This window comes from Equus caballus, chromosome 21, assembly GCF_041296265.1.
Source record: "Equus caballus isolate H_3958 breed thoroughbred chromosome 21, TB-T2T, whole genome shotgun sequence".
NCBI lineage: Eukaryota > Metazoa > Chordata > Mammalia > Perissodactyla > Equidae > Equus > Equus caballus.
In genome coordinates, this window is record NC_091704.1 from 30,487,024 (window position 1) to 30,507,315 (window position 20,292).

At 35.9% G+C, this 20,292-nt stretch overlaps 1 protein-coding gene and 1 long non-coding RNA gene across 3 annotated transcripts in view; one reads left to right on the top strand and one right to left on the bottom strand.

The window, feature by feature from the left end:
• Positions 1 to 20,292, top strand: part of LOC111769749 (uncharacterized) — a 70,631-nt gene that overhangs the window by 10,528 nt on the left and 39,811 nt on the right. The window contains exon 2 of the long non-coding RNA XR_011430531.1: positions 7,237 to 7,364. This is a non-coding gene — a long non-coding RNA (uncharacterized lncRNA). The remainder of the gene's footprint in view (positions 1 to 7,236; positions 7,365 to 20,292) is intronic.
• The window catches only part of MAP3K1 (mitogen-activated protein kinase kinase kinase 1), a 74,392-nt gene continuing 63,357 nt past the window's right edge, over positions 9,258 to 20,292 (bottom strand). The window contains exons 12-20 of one of the 2 annotated variants that reach the window (XM_023625649.2): positions 19,696 to 19,787; positions 19,231 to 19,420; positions 17,614 to 18,895; positions 17,090 to 17,242; positions 16,223 to 16,385; positions 14,970 to 15,101; positions 13,918 to 14,060; positions 12,793 to 12,924; positions 9,258 to 11,857 (exon numbers count right to left, since the gene is read on the bottom strand). In XM_023625649.2, coding sequence (XP_023481417.1) covers positions 11,708 to 11,857; positions 12,793 to 12,924; positions 13,918 to 14,060; positions 14,970 to 15,101; positions 16,223 to 16,385; positions 17,090 to 17,242; positions 17,614 to 18,895; positions 19,231 to 19,420; positions 19,696 to 19,787 — 2,437 coding nt within the window. In that variant the 3' untranslated portion in view covers positions 9,258 to 11,707. The remainder of the gene's footprint in view (positions 11,858 to 12,792; positions 12,925 to 13,917; positions 14,061 to 14,969; positions 15,102 to 16,222; positions 16,386 to 17,089; positions 17,243 to 17,613; positions 18,896 to 19,230; positions 19,421 to 19,695; positions 19,788 to 20,292) is intronic. The other variant, XR_011430529.1, reaches the window with a different exon arrangement.

Here is a 20,292-nt window from a genome sequence, read left to right on the forward strand (position 1 = left end):
ATTTCTTCCCTTTCTCTCTCTCTCTCTTTTATCTTTCCATTTGAACATAAATTCCAAATATCAGCTCCCCAAGAATAACATTTTTCTGCATAATCCCAATACCATTATCACATCTTTAAAAATGAACATTAGGGGCCAGCCCCATGGCTGAGTGGTTAAAGTTCCTTGTGCTCTGCTTTGGCAGCCTGGGGTTTGCAGGTTCGGATCCTGGGTGCGGACCTACTCCACTCAGCAGCCATGATGTGGAGGCATCCCACATACAAAATGGAGGAATATTGGCACGGATGTTAGCTCAGGGAAAATCTTCCTTACTGAAAAAGAAAAGAAAAAAAGAACGTTAATTCAATATCATGAATATTTAGTCCATATTTAACTTTCTCTCACTTCAAAAATGCCTTTGATAGCTATTTGTTCTTTTGTTATTTGTTTTTTAAATTGGATCCTAGTTCACACACTGCATTTAGTCTAATTTAATCTACTTTCTGCTTTTTTGTTTTTCATGACATAAAACTTTTGTGACGAGATCAGGCCTGGTGTCTTGCATAATATTCTATGTTCAGTATTTTTCTAATTGTTTCCTCATAATTCAGTTCCACTTAGACACTTTTGGCAAAAAAAATATATTTATGATACCTATGACATAGATATTTATGATATATATCATCTATAATGTACGCTTCTTACTGCATCACATTAGGAGTCATATCATTTCAGGCTGTCCTACTATTGTTGATGCTAAATGTGGCCACCTTTTAAAAGTGATGACTGACGTACCTCCACTGGAAGATAACTATTTCTCTTTGTACTTAATAAGTAATCTCTAGAGTGATGCTCTGTGGCCCTGTGAATATCCTGTTTCGAAACAACATTTCACTCAGTGATTTGTGTCAATAGGATTTTTGCCTGAGTCAGTTATTATACTGGGGTTCACAAAATGATGTGTTTCTAATTCTATCCTTTTTTCTATATTTATTAGATAGCTTATTCTTCTTTTGTAAAGAACAGCTTTCCCTTTCTCATCCTCTGCCCTCTCATAATCATTGTGGACTCAAGGATCTTTTTTTATTCAGCATATTAGCATCATTATTCCATTTGATCAAATTGCCCCAAATTTGTTCTGTAGAAGCCCTATCAAACTATGTTTTTTTGATATGTCCCCATTTGTTTTATGTACTAAGGCTCACTTTCTGTTTTATTGCTCCAGATCTGGAACCAGATATTTATAAGAAGAGCTCTGTTTCTTTTTATTTAGGGAGTCAGCCTTAGAAGCTAAGATCTAGAAGCTAGGTATGCTTATTGTTATTAAAAGCTCGTATCCAATTGAAATTTAATACCATTTGATTCTTCCCCACCATCTCCCATTCATATTTGTATCTGCCTTCTCCCACAGTGAAAACTCTGTTTCCCAGTGACGTCAATATGTTTGCTTATTTACTCTATCCTGCAAAACACAAAGTACTTTCAGAATTACAACACCATTACCAAACCAAATATTTCTTTGCTGTTTTTTTTGTCCTTTGAATATATCCTACTAAATGTATACAGTCAGAAAACTGTTCTCATCTGTTGCTTAAGCTATAAATATTTTAATTAAGTTAGAAATCAACTTCATTTTTTTAGTTTATAATTTCTCCTTGCCATTTAGTTCAAGAAACTTAAGTTGAGTATGTTCCATCCCCTGTATTAGTCACTGAGGACACCGAAATAAATAAGATACTGTTCCTACAGCTGCAAAACTCATAGTCCCATAGAGTAAAAAGACAAGTAACTCAGACATTATAGTGGAAGTTGACTCATGGGTGCTAAAGCATCACAAGAGAGTATCCTCTGACTCAGCAGGGACAGGGTGACTTCTTGGAAGAATTAAGAGTATTTTTTTTTTTTGGTGAGAAACATTAGACCTGAGCTACCATGCTGCCAATCCTCCCCTTTTTGCTTGAGGAAGAGTGTCCCTGAGCTAACATCCCTGCCAGTCTTCCTCTATTTTGTATGTGGGATGCCTCCACAGCGTGGCTTCATGAGTGTTGTGTAGGTCCACACCCAGCATCCGGGCCTATGAACCTTGGGCCACTGACATAGACCATGTGAACTTAACCACTATGACACTGGGCTGGCCCAAGAGTAAGTCTTGAGGAAATGTAGGAATGAATCAAGTGAAGAGAGGGACAGAATGTTCTGGTAGAGTGATGGCAAGAGAGACCATGCCCTACTCTGGGAAATAGCAATGGCTAGTGAGGTGTCTTGGCTATGAGAAGGTGATAGTTAAGGAGGTGAGAGAGTTGGACAAGCCATACCATGAAAAGAACCTTATAAGCCATGCTAAGCATTTGTGTTTCCTTCTCAGGGCCTAGGCCCCCTCTGGACTACTTTCCTTCACTTTTATTCTTAGACAAGTCCCCCCCCCCGCCCCCCGACATATAACATTGTATTAGTTTTAGGTGTACAACATAATGATTTGATATATGTACATGTATATTGTGAAATGATTACTACAATAAGTTTAAATTAACATCCATCACCACACATAGTTACAATTTTTTTCTTATGAGAACTTTTAAGATATATTCTCTTAGCAACTTTCAAATATACAATACAATATTGTTAACTACACTGTATGTTAAATAAATATGCTGTATATCACCATGCTGTATATTACATCCTCAGGACTTATTTATCTTATAACTGGAAGTTTATACCTTTTAACCACCTTCACCCATTTCACCCACTCCCTACCCCCTGCTGCTGGCAGCCACCAATCTGTTCTCTGAATCTATGAGTTGTTTTTTTTTTCTTTTAAGATTTCACATATAAATGAGATCATACAGTATTTGTCTTTCTCTTTCTGACTTATTTCACTTAGTATAATGCCCTCAAGGTCCGTCCATGTTGACGCAAATGGCAGAATTTCTGTCTTTTTTTTATGGCTGAGTAATAGTCCATTGTGTGTGTGTGTGTGTGTGTGTGTGTGTGTGTATGTATGTGAATGCCACATCTTCATAATCCATTCATCTGTTGATGGACACTTAGGTGGTTTCCATGTCTTGGCTCTTGTAAATAATGCTGCAGTGAACATGGGCTGCAGATAGCTTTTCAAGATAGGAATTTCATTTTCTTTGGATAAATACTCAGAAGTGGAATTGCTGGATCATATAGTAGTTCTATTTTTAATTTTTTGAGGAGCCTCCATACTGTTTTCCATAGTGTTTGCACTAATTTACGTTCCCACCAACAATGCACAAGGGTTCCCTTTTCTCCACATCTTGGTCCATACCTGTTATTTCTTGTCTTTTTGATAATAGCCATTCTAACAGGTGTGAGGTGATATCTCCTTGTGGTTTTGATTTGCATTTTCCTGATGATTAGTGATGTTGAGCACTTTTTCATGTATCTGTTGGCCATCTGTATGTTTCTCTGGAAAAATATCTATTCAAATTGTCTCTTTTTTTAATCACATTGCTTTTTTTTGTTGAGTTGTATGAGTTCTTTATATATTTTGGATATTAACCCCTTATCAGATAAATGATTTGCAAATATTTTATCCCATACCATAGGCTGTCTTTTCATTTTGTTGATTTGTTTCTTTTGATATATGGAAGATTTTTAGTTTGATGTAATCTACTTAATTAATTTTTGCTTTTGTTGCTTGTGCTTTGGTCTGATATCCAAGAAATTGTTGCCAAAACCAATGTCAAGAAGGTTTTCCCTGTTTTTTCCTAGGAATTTTATGCTTTCAAATCTTTTGTTTAAGTCTTTAATCCATTTAGAGTTAATTTTTATGAGTGGTGTAAGATAGGGGTCCAGTTTCATTCTTCTGAATTTTGTTGTCTAGTTGTCCCAACACCATTTATTGAAGAGGCTTATCTTTTCCCCATTAAGTTTTCTTGCATCCCTTGTCAAATATTGACTGTATATGCAAGGGTTTATTTCTGGGCTCTTGACTCTGTTCCATTGGTCTATGTCTCTGTTTTTATGCCAGTACCATACCATTTTGATTACTATAGCTGTTGAAGTCAGGAAGTAGGATGTCTCCAGCTTTGTTGTTCTTTCTCAGAATTGCTTTGGCTGTTAAGGGTCTTTTGTGGTTCCATACAAATTTTAGGATTTTTTTTGTTTCTGTGAAAAATGTCACTGGAATTTTGGTAGAGATTGCATTGAATCCATAGATGGTTTTAGGTTGTATCAACATATTAACAGTATTAATTCTTCTGATCCATGAACACAGAATATCTTTCCATTTATTTGTGTCTACTTAGGTTTCTTTCATGAAAGTTTTATAGATTTCAATGTACAGATATTTCACCTCCTTGGTTAAATTTACTCCTAAGTATTTTATTGTTGTTGATGCTATTGTGAATGGGATTATTTTCTTTATTTCTTTTTCAGATATTTCATTTTGTGTGTATAGAAACACAACTGATTTCTGTATGTTGATTTTGTATCATGCAACTTTACTGAATTCTTTGCTAAGTTATAAGAGTTTTTTGGTGGAGTCTTTAGGATTTTCTATATCTAAGATCATTTCTTTTGCAAATGAAGACAGTTTTACTTCTTCCTTTCTAATTTAGATGCCTTTTATTTCTTTTTCTTGTCTAACCGTTCTGGCTAGGACTTCTAGTACTGTATTGAATAGAAGTGGTGGGCACCCTTGATTGTTCCTGATCTTAGAGGAAAAGCTTTCAACTTTTCACTATTGAGTATGATATTAACTGTGGGCTTGTCATATATGGCCTTTATTATGTTGAGGTATGTTTCTTCTATACCCAAGTTATTGAGACTTTTTCTCCTAAAAAGATGTATTTTGTCAAATACTTTTGTGCATCTATTGAGATGATCATATGATTTTTATCTTTCATTCTATTAATGTGGTGTACTACATTTATTGATTTGCATATGTTAAACCTTCCTTATATCCCAGGAATGAATTCTACTTGATCATGGTGTGTAATCCTTTTAATGTGCTGTTGAATTCAGTTGCCAATATTTTGTTGAGAATTTTTGCATCTATATTCATCAGGGATATTGGCCTATAATTTTTGTAGTGTCCTCATCTGGCTTCGGTATCAGGGTAATAGTGGTCTCATAAAATGAGTTTGGGATTGTTCCCTTCTCTTCAACTTTTGGACGAGTTTGAGAAGGAATGGTATTAATTCTTTAAATGTTTGATAGAATTCACCAGTAAAACCATCCTGTCCTCGCCTTTTCTTTGTTGGCACGTTTTTTACTGATTCAATCTTCTTACTCATTATCGGTCTGTTCAGATTTTCTCTTTCTTCATGATTCAGTTGGGTAGGGATATTTTATTCTGCCATGATGCTGACGTCACTTTCCCCTCATAATTTCTTATCTGGATACTGCAGTTGTCTTCTGACTTTCTCTGTGCCTCTTATACAACCCCATTTGATTCTTCAAGATACTGCTAGAATGATCTTTATAAAATACAAATATGATCATGCTACCCTCTGTCAAAGCAGCAGCCATACCTCGTTCTCTTTTTCCTCCTCTCCCTTTACCCTAGTTACAGCCCTCGTCCTCTCAGTGTGTCTGCACAGATGTTGAGAAATCTCATTCAGCAAACTGACTTGAAGGGAAAATATCACTTAGTTTTCTCAAAAATAAACTCTAATGGGAATTTCAGAATTGTAGAAAAGGAACTTTGGGGCATTAAGGCTTTGTCTCTTATATCATCAGCTTCGCCTAGTTTTATCTCTATAGATCTGGCAGAGCTATGAACTGAGGTTACAAGGCGTGGGCCATTGGTGTTAACCAGGTTGACTGTGAAGTGATGAGACTGGCTTCAGTCATGGATGGAGTTCTTTAGTCACAGATCCTGCAGACAGAGTATCTACTGTAAAATAAAACTCACAAAGTTAACTATACCACTGTGGTGGCATATTTGAATGTTACATATGCATAATTTCCCTCACAATAATTAGGCTTTAGTGGTATTTCACATTATTGCATATAATTAGACATTAATTTTCTCTTCAGAAGTTACTTTTCTAGCATCTATGTCAGCATCTTTACTTTCCCCTCATCTCATATATTTTAGAATACAAAAGTCCTGGATTCAGTTTTCCAAAGCTGAGATTCCTTTCCAATTTTCTACCTTCTTTCTTTTGTTTTCTAAGCCTGGACTCAGGCCAGAGGTCAAAAAGCGGCCAGCCAAGAAAACACACACACACACACACAAAGCAGCCAGCCGAAGGCCAAATCCAGTATATGAGTTTTATTTAGTCTACAGTTCCTAATAAAAATTTTAAATTAGTTTTCAATGTTTAAACATCAGGAAATTGCACATAAAATTCAGATTTCCAGTTTCTTTAAAAAGTTTATGGCAACACTAGGCTTTTTTTCATTCCAACATGGCAAATCCTTGGACATGAATGTGACGTGAACTCTCAGGTCAGCCACAAGCCATGCTAAGGACACTTCTAGCCTCACAGGCATTTGAGTCTGTGACCTTCGGGTCACTCATTTTCACTCATACAAACATATATTGTGCATCCAGTGTGCCTGGCACTGTTCTAGGACATATTTACATAAGTTCTCTTACTTCTCACAACACTGTCATTTTCATCGTGTAGATGCAGAAATGGAGGTTTAGAAAGTCAGACGGGAGCCACACAGCTGGCAAGTGGCAGAGCCAGATTTGACCCAGGTTATGTCTCAGGCTCTGTGGTCACCAGGTCCATCATCATCACCTACTTTAAAAGGCTCATCCTTTCATCACTTACATCAGTTTAAACCTGAGATTTTTGCTTACAGCATAACTTAATGACAAACCTAAAAATTGCCATGACATAGAAAGATGGCAATTTGCTTAAGTTTGTTAGTCACTGTTTTCTCCAGTGACTGCAGTATTTCATGCATTTTGTTTTGCAACAAGTGAATTACTGTGTCAGTTCACAGATGCATTCTTCGGCATTTCCATATGAACATGATACCCCAACATTTTTCTAGATTCTAACATGCAGATTTGGTCATTTTATAAAATTATTAGTATCATTTAAATAGAATCAAGGAACAATAGAAGTATTTTCTTAATTCCTCTGAAGCAAAAAGCTTTTCTCACAATATTTTCCTGAAATGACATAAGTATATCCTTTAGCAAAAATAACCAGTCTATTTAAAAGATGTACATTTTAAATCGAATTATATAGAAACTTTAAAACAAATGTAGAGACACAAAATTGCTTCTGAACTCACAGGTATTCAGTGATATTACCTATCTTGCAGGGTTGAATCATCTACCTTCTGATTAAGTTTGATCATGTGAGAAATGACCACTGAGCAGAATATGAAGGATGAAAGTGGAAAATAGCAACACACAGCCACAAGGTACAATCTCAGACTAAAACCGTGAGGTAGGCCAAGGGAGTTCCCTGGTGCGGCTTGAACTGCAGAATGATTGAAATTGCCTCATTTCCTCATGTGTTTCCACTGTGTTCCAAAGTATGCCTGACAAATAGTAGTTGCTGAATAAATCTTCATTCACCTTCCCAGCAGTTTAACATAAGAAGACAGTTTTTATGCTTTCTTTTATACCATATGATATAAAAAAAGTTGTGTGAAAAGAATCAAGTTTAATCTATGCTGTCTGGGAACAGTAGTTGGATTTATGTGAAAAAGTATATAACATGTCAAACTACCTAAGACAGATTGTAAAAGAGGTATGATTTTCACTTAAGATTAAAAACAAATAAAGAAGTTAATTTTTTTTTGGTTTCCTTTTTTAAAAAAGCCCTTACATGTTGATAGTGGGGGAAGCTATGCATATGTGGAGCCAGGAGGTATGTAGGAAATCTCTGATTCTTCCACTCAATTCTGCTGTGAACCTGAAACTAAGCTAAAAAATATTTTATATGTATTATGTATTTATACATATTAAAGCCTTTAGGCAAGCTGGAACAAGGGCAGTCCAGCAGGGGCTGGGGCCATGCAGGGAACATAGCTGAGTGAGGTGGCAGCCTGACGGGGATCAGGAGATTGGTTACATGTCGGGGATGGGGGCTCTGGGGAGGACATGAGCAAATAAGTCAATATATTGAGATAAATGGGAGTTAGGTTTCTCACTGTCCAGGAAAGGAGTTATAAATATAGAAAGGGAAAGCTTGAATGAACCCTGGTGGTGGTAGATTGGAATTGGAAGATTGGTGTGAACTCATGGTTTATGTGTGTATGTGTATGTAAGTATGTATGTTTCATGTATGTGTGCAAAAACACCTGTATATACATATATATATTCTACCTTTGCCTACTAAGAGGGCCTTGGAGCAGTGACACCCAGGAGCAATAAGCATATGTAGCAAACAGTTTTTAAATACCAACCTCCATCAAAGAAATCAGGGCTCTTTGGAAAAATGGCTGCTCCCAGGGCTAAAGCAAAGCATACACAAGATGGGTCTGAAAGTATGGAAGTGTTCAAAGAATAATGGTGGCTTGTAAATGGACCGAGAAGCTACCTCTCAGAGGCTCCCAAAGGCTAAATCTGACAATTTGAGCAAATATGTAATGACAGTAATGGATTTTCTCTCACTGAATTGGAATCTACAAATCCTTTTTGAGATAAATGAATAATAAACAAGGAGAAGAGAAAGCTCTTCCTTATAGCAAAATGCCCATTAATAAAATACAAAAGGAATGCAGAAACTAGAAAATCACCATTTGGCAACCATCAGAGTAGTAATAATTCAGTCAAGAAAGCTAAGGGCAGAGAGCTAAAGCTGGATAAAGAACAAGGTATTTATGTAGTCTCAAAGTATCACCTTCACAAAATGCTTACTATAAAGATGGATATTAATTATAAAGGGAAAGAGTAACACTACAGTGGCGAAGCCTACTCAGATGATCACAGTTAATATCACCAGCGATGGGACAAATTGACTTCATATATCTCCAGATATGACACACCGAAAAAAACACAGCATCACCTCTGTGATATTCCTGTCACAAATGCATACTCTGAATCAAATCATGAGGAAGCACCAAACTCAAATTGAGGCACTTCCAACACAACCACCTGTGATCTTAAAAACATTAAGGTCATGAAGGTCAAGGAAGAACTAAGCAATGGTTCTGGTTTGACTGAAGAAACATGACAGCTAAGAGCAACACGTGTTCTTGCTTTGGATCCTTTTGCTATAAAGGCAAAACCTGAGTGAGGCCACTGGGTGAAGGGTAGATGGGAGCTCTTTGTGGTGTTCTTAAAACTTTTTTGTAAGTGTGAAATTATTTCAAAATAAATAAAAGTAACAACCTTTGTTTAAAAACTTTTATTTACTATAAAGACAAAACACCAAAATAGGTACAAATACTATAAAATTGGTTCGATGGGGTAAAAATTTTAATTAAAATATCTCAATATATTTAAAATAACAAAGGATACATTTAAGCCAAATTTTCTTAACCCAGAGATTTTTTTTGTAACATTTGCTTATACAGTAAGGTGCTAATAGAAGTTAGCCCTTAAGCCCTGGAAGTCTTAGGAATCATAGTCACACAGCAAATACAATTTCATTGTGAAAGTGAACTTTGGTAGAAGAAAAATCTATAGGACACCTGAGGTAGTAGAAACTGGAATAAACAGCAGTAGACGTTATTTACAACTTGAGTACCAAATAACATTAAGAACACAAAAATAATTACACAATACAATTTTCAGTCCAGCTTTGATCCAAAGAAAATAAGAATATTACATCACATTTGCATTGAAAACAAAACAAAACAAAAAACAAAACACCACAATTACCAGCGAGCTGAGGGAACTGCAAACAAACTCAAACAATGGATTTTGACATCTAGAGGCAGTTTGAGTTTGAAATGTGGTGGCATGGGGATCTACAAGTAATACTGATTAGCTGAGGTTCCTCAGTGTATGCACTTTACATTTCTGCCAGACACGGGATTAATCTGACCAACGATCTTCCAGTACATAAAATGGCAAGAGTGCATCCTTTAAAGCTTGCACATCAGACGCTTGGAAACAATCTTATTAGAATTGTGAAAATTCTAAGTAGTCAAAAAAAGAAGAAAATAAAAAAGAAAGTCAAGTACAACACATTTAGAGCTACCAAACTTCACATTTCAGTACTATTTTTAACTCTTCAAATATTGCCAATCTTCCAAAACAAAGGAATGTAAAATTTCACTAAGAAACACATTCACATAAAAAAAAACTGCCTTTTAAAAATTATATGTAATATATCCCTGTAAACTTATCTTGTAACTTACTTTACTTCCAATTTGTGTTGTACATTTAAAATGTACTTTATATAGCTTATTTAGTTTATCCTGAGTCTTTGAGAATAACCAATTCTATTTCATTCTGCAACAATTCAACTGGCTTCTGAAGAGTTAAAACTTAACATCTCAGGAAGTTGTATTAAATACTTAATCAGTACTTGATTTAAAAGACTCACAAAGAAAGGATAAAAGAGCTGCCATTTTCCTTCAGAATTCCATGCATCTGAATTCAACTCAGACGAAAACCATTAGATAGTTGTTCAAAATCTAAAGAATTAGTGTGTAAATGAAATTCAATTTCACTTTTCTTTCTGAACACATTTTTGAAGTTCAAAGCAAATTTATTTTTTAAAAACACTATGATTCATTGATAGTTAGTTAATTTTTCTTTAATTACCTATCAGCCAGGCCTACTGTAAAGAGATGATGCATGGTAGAAGGAAAATAGCAGTTACATGTTATTATCAGTGGTGATGATGAATGATGGATTGTTACATACAGATAAGACTTAAATGGTGTGAAGTTTCCTACAAGAGAAACTGATACATTAAAAAAATTCAAATAAATTTCAAGGTAATCTTGATCTTGGTTGTGAGTGGCATCACAGAGAATAGTTGATTTTCATTTAATTTATGTTTAACCTGCACGAGAAGAGCAGTGACTGACTCAATGAAGGTAGTACTTTATTATATTCCAATTTTAAAAACAAACAAATCTGTATTTTTAAAAACTCTTGCAATAGCAAGATATTTAATAAACTCTAGTTCACACCTAGTTTTTTTTTTCTGGTTTGAGAAGATCACCTTTCCCTGAATGTTAAACAAAAATGAAGGTGAAATGAAAATATAGAACCATAATTTCCAAAAACGAAATGAATGGGCCAACAGTAAAATGCACAATGAACCACAACTGCCCAGGCATTTAAAAAAAAAAAAGGTCAACTGTGGGTCATACAGAAGTTATCAACTTTAAAAATTATACTTATTTACTGCTACTCATAGCATATTCTGACCTAAGAGGCAGATACTGATTTTTATAGCCAGTGACAAAAAACAAACGGAATTACAGAACCCCCTGCTTGTGACCACGATATGAAATGGAAGAAGAATTGAAACATTAAAATAGATCCTGAGCCCCTCAGCTGCTAATATTGCTGAAAAAGTGCTCCAAAAAAATTATGCTTCTGTTAATTAGTCATGCAAACTTCATTGCTTTCCTGTTCACCTAGGGCCAGTTCTTTGAAAGGCACAGTTTACAGTTTCTGCACAAATTGTGGACTTTTGCATACTAAGCTTAGGTACAGATCATGATTTGTCAATCACATACTTAGGTAAGGGTTCCCCACTGGTCACGTTCATAGCTGTTCAGTGGCATGAAAGCCAACAGATTATCAACGTGGTTCCCCACAAAAGTTTTTTTCTCTTATTGAGCATCCTGTCTCCATTATAGTTTATTTGTATATTGGCTACCATGTAGTACGGAAGACTGGATGCTTCAGTAGCTCTCTTGATGGAGGTCTGTCCTGAGGTTGAAGTTCTAAACAACGAAGAGCCACATCTCGTAAACCAGGAGATAAATGTGAAGGGATTGATGGAGCAGTAGTTGCACTAGCAATCTGTAGGAGAAAACAGCAGAGTGTTGACGCTTTCCACAATTGGAGCTCTTGGTATAGAAATACACGTGCATATATTTCACAGCCTCTATATGTATACATCCTGTACACAGAGGAATTGAAGCAGAAGTGGGTGAACTTTCTGCTAACAAGGAGACTATGGAAAAATCACCCACTGGATGGGAGGTTTCCCCTTAAGAATCCTTCAAATTTTAGGATTTTAGAAGTTGATCAAGTACATCCTGATCAGAGGGATCTACAATTTTCCTTACTGTCTCAAATGAACAAGTCTAAGGACAGCAAAATGATTAGACAGGTAAAGTATTCAGTCACATGAATTCTGCTTTCCTCATGTTCACTCTCCACGATGGTTTTTCCTCTGTGCTTCACTGCACATTTTCTATTTTTCAGCACAGAGAGCTGTTGAGTGTGAGAAAAACTAAACCTGGCCAGTCGATTTAGTACACTGGAAACACAACTGTACTGATTTTTTCAGGTGACTGAGGAAGTTATATAAGCATGGGGAGGACTGGAGGAGATTATGGCAAGTGAGAGGTGCTGGGGGCCAGCTCTGAGGACTAATACCAGCCACTTCGCACAGAGGGGACTGAGTATGCTAAGTGCTTTACTCAGGCCCAGAGGTAATTTTGTTTTTCCTCATAATAATCCCATGAAGTAGATGCTATTACTACACCCATTTTACAAAAAAGAAAATGGTAGACAGAAGAAGTAATTTTCCTAGTCACATGGCTATTAAAAGATAATGACAATTGACTGTACTTGCCACCAACATTGACCACACCATATAAATTCCTGGAGATATATACATATATATTTTTGTTTCAAGGAAGATATGCCTTCATGTTAGATCATAGCTAAGGAGAAAATTTTCCTCCTCCAATTTTAGCAGAAAGAAGTAATTTTTATCTCACAATTACCTTAAATATCAAAGCAAGATGATTGGAGTGTTTTTCTGCATTCCAAGGTGGTTTAGCACAAGCCATTTCTATAATAGCACAGCCAACACTCCACACATCACAGCTCCTACCATACTGCTGACCTCTTAGTACCTAAAATAAAGCAGAGAGTTAATTTGGAAATATGACTCGTTAAAAATGGGAAAGCCATTCTGTAGTCATGGATTCTAATTTTTTACTTCAGAGCAAAACAATGGTACAAACAGCAATTCCATGGACTACCTGATGTCTCATTTATTTCATTAACAAACTTAATCTCCTATGTGGCACAAAAATATTTTGGAAAGGGGCTGGCCCCGTGGCTAAATGGTTACAGTCCTGTGCTCTGCTTTGTTGGCCTGGGTTTGCAGGTTTGGATCCTGGGTGCAGACCTACACCATTCATCAAACCATGCTGAAGTGGGGAACCACATACAAAATAGAGGAGGACTGGCACAGATGTTAGTTCAGGGCAAATCTTCCTCAAGTGAAAAAAAAAAAAGTAGACTGGCAACAGATGTTAGCTCAGGGCTAATTTTCCTCAGGGGAAAAAAAAAATATTTTAGAGAATTGTGAAATTCTGAAGAAGAGTAACATCACAGACTTTCAAAGCAGCCCCAGGGCACTTAGTAAACTACGAGGCAAGAAGACAACCAGTAATCACTATGTAAGAGCATGAAGAGTTCTAAACACAACAGAAGAGACCCACTTCAGAATAGCAACACTTAAACTTCTTCCACTGCTAATAAGACCTGCTTCTGTGTGCTCATCTCCCTTTGGAATAGAGAGAGAACAATTTAAAAAATTTCTATTATGTGTACCTTGGGATGACTAGAAAGTAACTACTATATATTACCCAACAATTCTATGTTAGAAATAGCCTTTGAGCAAACCTATTAAAAGCTGTCTTTTAAAATTTGTCAAGACAAAGATGGAAAGGTGAGGATTAAGGGACTGAAATCAAGGATATCATTAAAACCTTATTTTTAGGGCCATCAACTTCAACTGGTAAGCACATCCTGGCTAACACTGCAAAATAATTTGGTATAATGCTATCACACAGAACTCCAAAATATTTTCTTTCATCACACTCAAAACTGCTTCTCACCTCAGGTGCCATAAATGCAATTGTCCCCAATAACTGTCCCTGAAACTCTCCTGCACCAGTTCCTTTTGATGCCAACCTGGCTGCAGCTCCGAAATCTGCAATTCTCAGTCTCTGACCTGTGCTGTCAATTAGCAAATTGGCACCTGTCAACAAAAACAGCAAATGACCTTGTATATTAAAAACAGTAAAAAAAAAAAAAAACTCAGTAAAATATTACTAAAGAAATAGGACAACAAGAGAAAGAAGTGGACTACATGTCAGAGGTTCAGAGAAATCTACTCTCCTCTCAATTCATTTCATTATTGCTAAAGGCACACAGGTCTCTACAGTATAAAAGAAATAAAATCCGAAGCCTCAGGAAGATATGACAAAGTATCAAGGCATAAGGAGATAAAGGCAGAAATTTAGTGAAACTTTAAATAACAGACGTTGTGAAAACCTTTAATATAATGATTCTTGACAAAAATCTTTGCTCAAAGTACAAATTTGACTGTGGTTTTTACATTTGAAGACAAAGGTCTTTTGAAATATACTGACCTAGATCAATTCAAACTATATACTGTAATTTCATTTTATAACAATAAAAAATTAATATTATAAAATTATTTGAACACATTATTTCAAATACTAGCTAAAGACATTCGTGTCAGAAAACTAAAGCTGCTCTTAATAAAATGGCCTGAAAAAGACTTGAAAAGATTTTTCTTAAAAGAAGTTTCTAATATCCCAATGATTCTAAATAAAACCGGGAAGGGGAACGTCCAGGTACGCACATCATGAGACCAAGACAGGGAACCAGAGACCTGGATTCTATACTTGGTTTGCCAGCAGTCAGCAGTAAGACTGTGGAAGTCACAGCCTCTCTGAGGAAGGCTGATTAGATGACCCCAAAGGTTCCAACTTTCACTTCTAATAATTCTAGTGATTTCAATTACTCAGAAGAAACAATCCTACCGTTGATCTCAAGTTAGAAACTATCAACTAAGGTCCAAGTTTTAAAATTACATTTGTTTTCTACTTATTGCTAGTAGATAATAATTAAGATTTCCCACCTTTGACATCTCTGTGAATGATCTGGTTTTCATGGAGATATGAAAGGCCACGAAGTAATTGTTCAGTATAGTTAATAACTACTGATTCCTTGAAGGCTCCATATTTACTGAGCAAATGAGCCACAGATCCCCCTATAAGACACACAAATAATAATTTCATAAACTTAAACCAGAATTAAAAGTGTTTATTACACTTTGGTTACAGAAGCTTGCACTGCATGAGCTCACAATCACATTTGAAACATTAAATTTATACTCTGCATCAGAAGTGAAACTGATTTAAAAACTAACACATTCCAGTAATCTCAAAACCTGTCAATTGGGAGACATTTTCATGGAACCCTCGTGAACTCGTTTTCTGGAAGGTCAAGATTTCTGAAAGCTGTAAAAGTTAACAATTTTGGATGGAATTATTTCTGAAATGTACAATTCACTTCTCTTTTTGACCACGATATACAAAATGCCTTTCTTAATAACTTAAGTAAACACTGCTAACATGTTATTTAGCAGAAGGTAAAGAGAACAAGAGGAGCCAGAATACCCAAAGTTAGGCTTCGTATCCTACTGTTTACTAGCTTTGACCTGGGACGAGTCACACACTCAAGGAGCCTCATTTAAAAGTGTTTATAATAGTCAACCTAAGTACGACAATCAACCCAGCTACAACCAACATCAGAGAATATACTAAAGAACTGATCTGTAAATAGAAATACACTTTTCAAGCACAAAAAATCTAAGAATTTAAACCACACACTTATCTATTCATTACATCCCAAGTCATTTATCTTACCGTATACACTGCAAAACACAAAATAGAACCGAGTCTTTATTGTTCAAGTAGATGACAAGGTTCAACTTTATGCTTCAATGCTAGTTTACCCATAATCTTTCAAGTTATATCTTAATTTTATTTTTATATTGTCATGTTAAAACATCTAAATCTGTCCAACTAATGATGGTCACTTGGAAAAATAGAGATCCTACACATTATTCCTATAAAACAATGCTACATAATCATTTTAAAAGAAACACTGAAGAAGTTTAAAAGGTAGTGGTAATGACTATTTCATTTTTAAATGAAAGACAAAACAAAGTATTTATAGTTCATACTACTATGTTAGGGGTAATTTGCTTTTAGAAATCCAAACTATTTAGTAAAAGTAAATGTTCATTAAACTGTTTTTCCTAAATTTCATATCAAGTAGAAAGTTAAATGCATATAGTAGTATTTGTAATTTACAACATGAACATACCTGCCATCCATTCGATGAAGAGATTATAATTGCTCTTCTCACACGTGGCTCCCAACATCCTAATGATATTTGGATGATTCAGATGGCTCATCATTCTTATTTCTTCTCTTAATGCTTCCACTACTTCTTCTTGCTCAGAAGATGTATTTCTGACATATGTCACCTGTTTCAGTAAACATGTTTACAAAGTTCTGAATTCTGATGAGGTTTCTATTTACTATTTTCACTAACAATCTGATTTAAAATGGATAAATCCAAATTAGCTTATATATTAATAGCAGATGGCATTTACTCTCACGGATGCAATGTAGATACTTAATTAAAAACCAAGTCAAATTCTTTTAGACAGTAAGAATCTACCTTAAGAAGCAGTGAAATATCAGGAAAATGACAAAAAACTGGGGCACAGCCAATCTTCCAAAACTGTCTGAAGACAGTAAAAAATGAGAAAAGCCCAATCATGGGAGAAGAATCAACAAGATTTAAAAATGAAAGCTTTATCATTTTCATATCTTGATAAGTATGTTCATTATAAAAAGTAAACTACAGAAATCCCAAGATGATGTTGCACCAGTAACATTGCTGAAAGGAGTAGGGAACCATAACTCTATCAACTATAAAAAGTACAAATAAAACACCACCTCACAAGGCCCGTCTTGATGTTGCATCTTACAATAATCATGCTTCAACTTTTAAATAGAGTTCATGATGCTTTTGGTGCTTTGGCAACATCTACTTTGAAATTTGAGTTTTTGGAAACTTAAAGAACTAAAGTATATATACACAGGGACATATCCTTTATTCTTTTCATTTGCTCATGTTTTATTTTTATAATTTTAATCATTTATATGCTTACTAGATATTTACCTGTTTAACAGCCATTAAAGTTCCAGTTCCCACATCTTGAGCCTGATAACAAGAAGAAAATGCTCCAAGGCCTATCTGCTGACCTTTCAGCCACTCAGTGTCTTCTCTATAAGGTTGCTTTGCTTTGGTATGTCCTGGTAGAGTCTCTGGTGTCTGCATATTAAATGAAATCAATCTTTTTACTACTAGGTTAAAAGAGTAAGAGGTTGTGAAGTTAGCCTGGCAAAGTATTACTCCTGTTCAGTCTGGCTTTCCAAACCACCTATAAACTTGATCTGTGAATGGACATTGTTGATGACCAATGTCAAATGCAGAAGTGATCACCATTATGAAATCAACCAGAAATGCCTTCGAAATAGGCAAGGAGTACGTCTTTCAAACAATGATACAAACATTGTTTTATAATTCTGTGTGAAAAACCTGCTTGTCACAATCAACTCACGTTAAAAGCAGCATTTCTGAGTTAGATTTATTTTAGCATGGTCCAAGGAAACTCTCTAACCTCTTAAAGACTCTATACTTACATCCTGTTGAATGATGATGATATCTTCTCCATTTTCAACCTGTAACTGAGGAACGATGGGTAGGGCATCCTGAGACGCTGACATTGCCATGGCAATTGCTAAAGCTTCTTCTTCTTCAGCTTCCATCTTTTCTTTGCACTTCTGATTATGATTCACATCATCTTTGTAGGTATCATCATTTTCATCCTTCTCAGGTGAGAGAACAGCAACTTCTGACTTAAAAGTTACTGTTGTGTCACTTGAAGGCATAGATGCTTCAAGAAGGTCCTCAATACTGGAGTTGAGCTCTGTATTGACATCTAATCTGCATTTCTCCTCTACTGGGGTGAACACTGTCTCATCACTGGGTATAACAGCATTACTGCTATTGCTGCTACTGCCAAAGCTGTCACCACATTTAGAAGTACTGTTCAGATCAAGCGTCATGCTATTTTTTGAGGCATCTCCCTGTTTACTTGTATTACCCGGGGTAGGTCGAGATGGCTTTGGCCTGTGTATATTACTGGAGGGCAGGGGTCTTGACTGAGTAAAGATTGGGGAAAGTTTTTCTGAGTCTTTGTTTTCGGAACAGTTTCTCTGGAACTGTAGAGAAAACTTGCGCTGTGTCTGAGGAGATGCAGAAGGTATTTTGCAGGGAACGAATCCCTGAGGTCTCTGCTTAGAGACATCTGTTACAGTGCCAGCTGGGACAGACGGGGCGGATGAAGAAGGAGTTGAGAAGGCTGGGAACATTACTTGGGAATGAGGAGATAAAGGAGAGGAGTTCAAACACTGACTGTGGGGTCTGCCTTTTGTTTGAACCATTGGCTTTGGTTGCTCCATTGTTGTTGAACTAGGAAGTCCTACTGAAATGCTGGCCAGTCTGTCAGAAATGTCCTCTGAACTGGCACTTAGTTTTGTAGCACACAATCCTTTTCCAGTTTTCTCTAAATGGTCTGTGCGCTCAAGGGAACTGTTCGCTGTGGTTTCTGGATAGCTGTTAGGGACAGATGCCTGCAAAAAGCTGTCATGTCGACCATCCAAAGTGTCTTCTATGCCCAGCTGGATGGCCTCAGCAATTTCTACCTCATCTGCAATAGCCATCAAACGACGACGCATCCTGGTAAAATGAGTGGAACTGGAAACATTCAGCATTTCTAACAGTTTTGAAAATACATGGGGTACTGCAGTAACCATTCTCGCAGAACTCAAATATATCCTTCTGGAGAGTTTACCAACCATTGAGTGGGAATTATCAATGGACTGCAAAGCAAAGGTTAAGAGGGACAGCAGCTTCTTATACCTGAAAGAAAAAAATCATTCAATTACTAGACAAGTTAAAATTACTGCAAAATATATCCAAATAAGATGGTACTAATTTACAGCTTGTAAATTTCAAAATAAAAAATCATTTCAGTATGAAGGATCTATAAATTGTTACTTAAATAGCCTAGACTTCAGATTTTTATGTCAATCAAATATTAAGGTCATAGTAACATATATATGTGCTTTAATTTCTGAGTCTTTTATGAATCCAACGTACTTCTTGGGGAGCGGGGCAGGGGGTGGGGCGGGGAGGGTTAGTGAGATGGGGTAGGAAGGAAGAGGAAAGTAATATATTTTCAAAAGAAAAATTACCTGACTTCAACAGGCTCAGCTTGGGAAACATCAGTACTGACAATATGAGGGTAAAATTCAGCAGGAAATTCCAACAGCAGTCTATCTATAAGACAAAGGCGGCCCAGGAGTTCTTGCCAGTTGCTTGATTCAGTTTGGTTTCCAAGAATACAATTTAAGACATAATCAACACCACCAATACCAATGGATCCTACAAAAAAGGAAAGTAAAAATAAATAATTGAAAAATAGTGATACTAAAATCCAAAACAAAACATGATCAAATGGCATAAGGCCAACAAAAATACTGTAAGTTATACTAACTTCAAGAATTTCTTTGATTAATTCATATTTCTAATGTTAGCTGAATCAATTTACAAAATTACTTCAAAATCCTGTAACTGCTCTATCAAAGATTATAAGATTAGACAGTCTGCTAAGGAAACGATAGAACATGCAATATTAATTTTAAGTAAAAAGTTATTACCAGCTTTAAGTATTTCTCTGCCAACTGCCAATTCTCCTGCTTGGCCTTTGCACAACTCCAACAGTGTTGATATAGACAGCTGGCTGGTGCGACTGAAAATGAAAGGAAGAAACATCAGACTTGGATCTTGGATAAATATATATTAAAAAGAGAGTAGTAGTGTAATGCCTTGTGAAAGGTGGGAAAAAATGTTTTCAAGAGCATTTGCTTTTCCACCATTAAAATCGCATTAATGATGTCACTATAAATAATAAATTATTAGGTCTATTTTCATAAGTTTTACCTTATCCATGTTAGGCACAGAATCTTCACTACTGGCCGTTACACAGCAAGTATTAGATTTACATATCAAACCAGATAAAAGGCTTATTTTCACTACCATATCTTGTTAAAATATAAAAAACGTTATGAATTTTCACCAAGAATCTCTTAAATTAAAAACAAAACCTTCCCATTCAAAACCTTTATATTCTCTTATATAGCCAGAGTGAGTTCCAAATGTCATAAAAGCTCCTTACAGTGTTTCTTTTGATGTTCAGTCATTCAAGTGACCAGGGAAACAACCTAACTTTGGAATTTCAGAAAGCGGACCACACA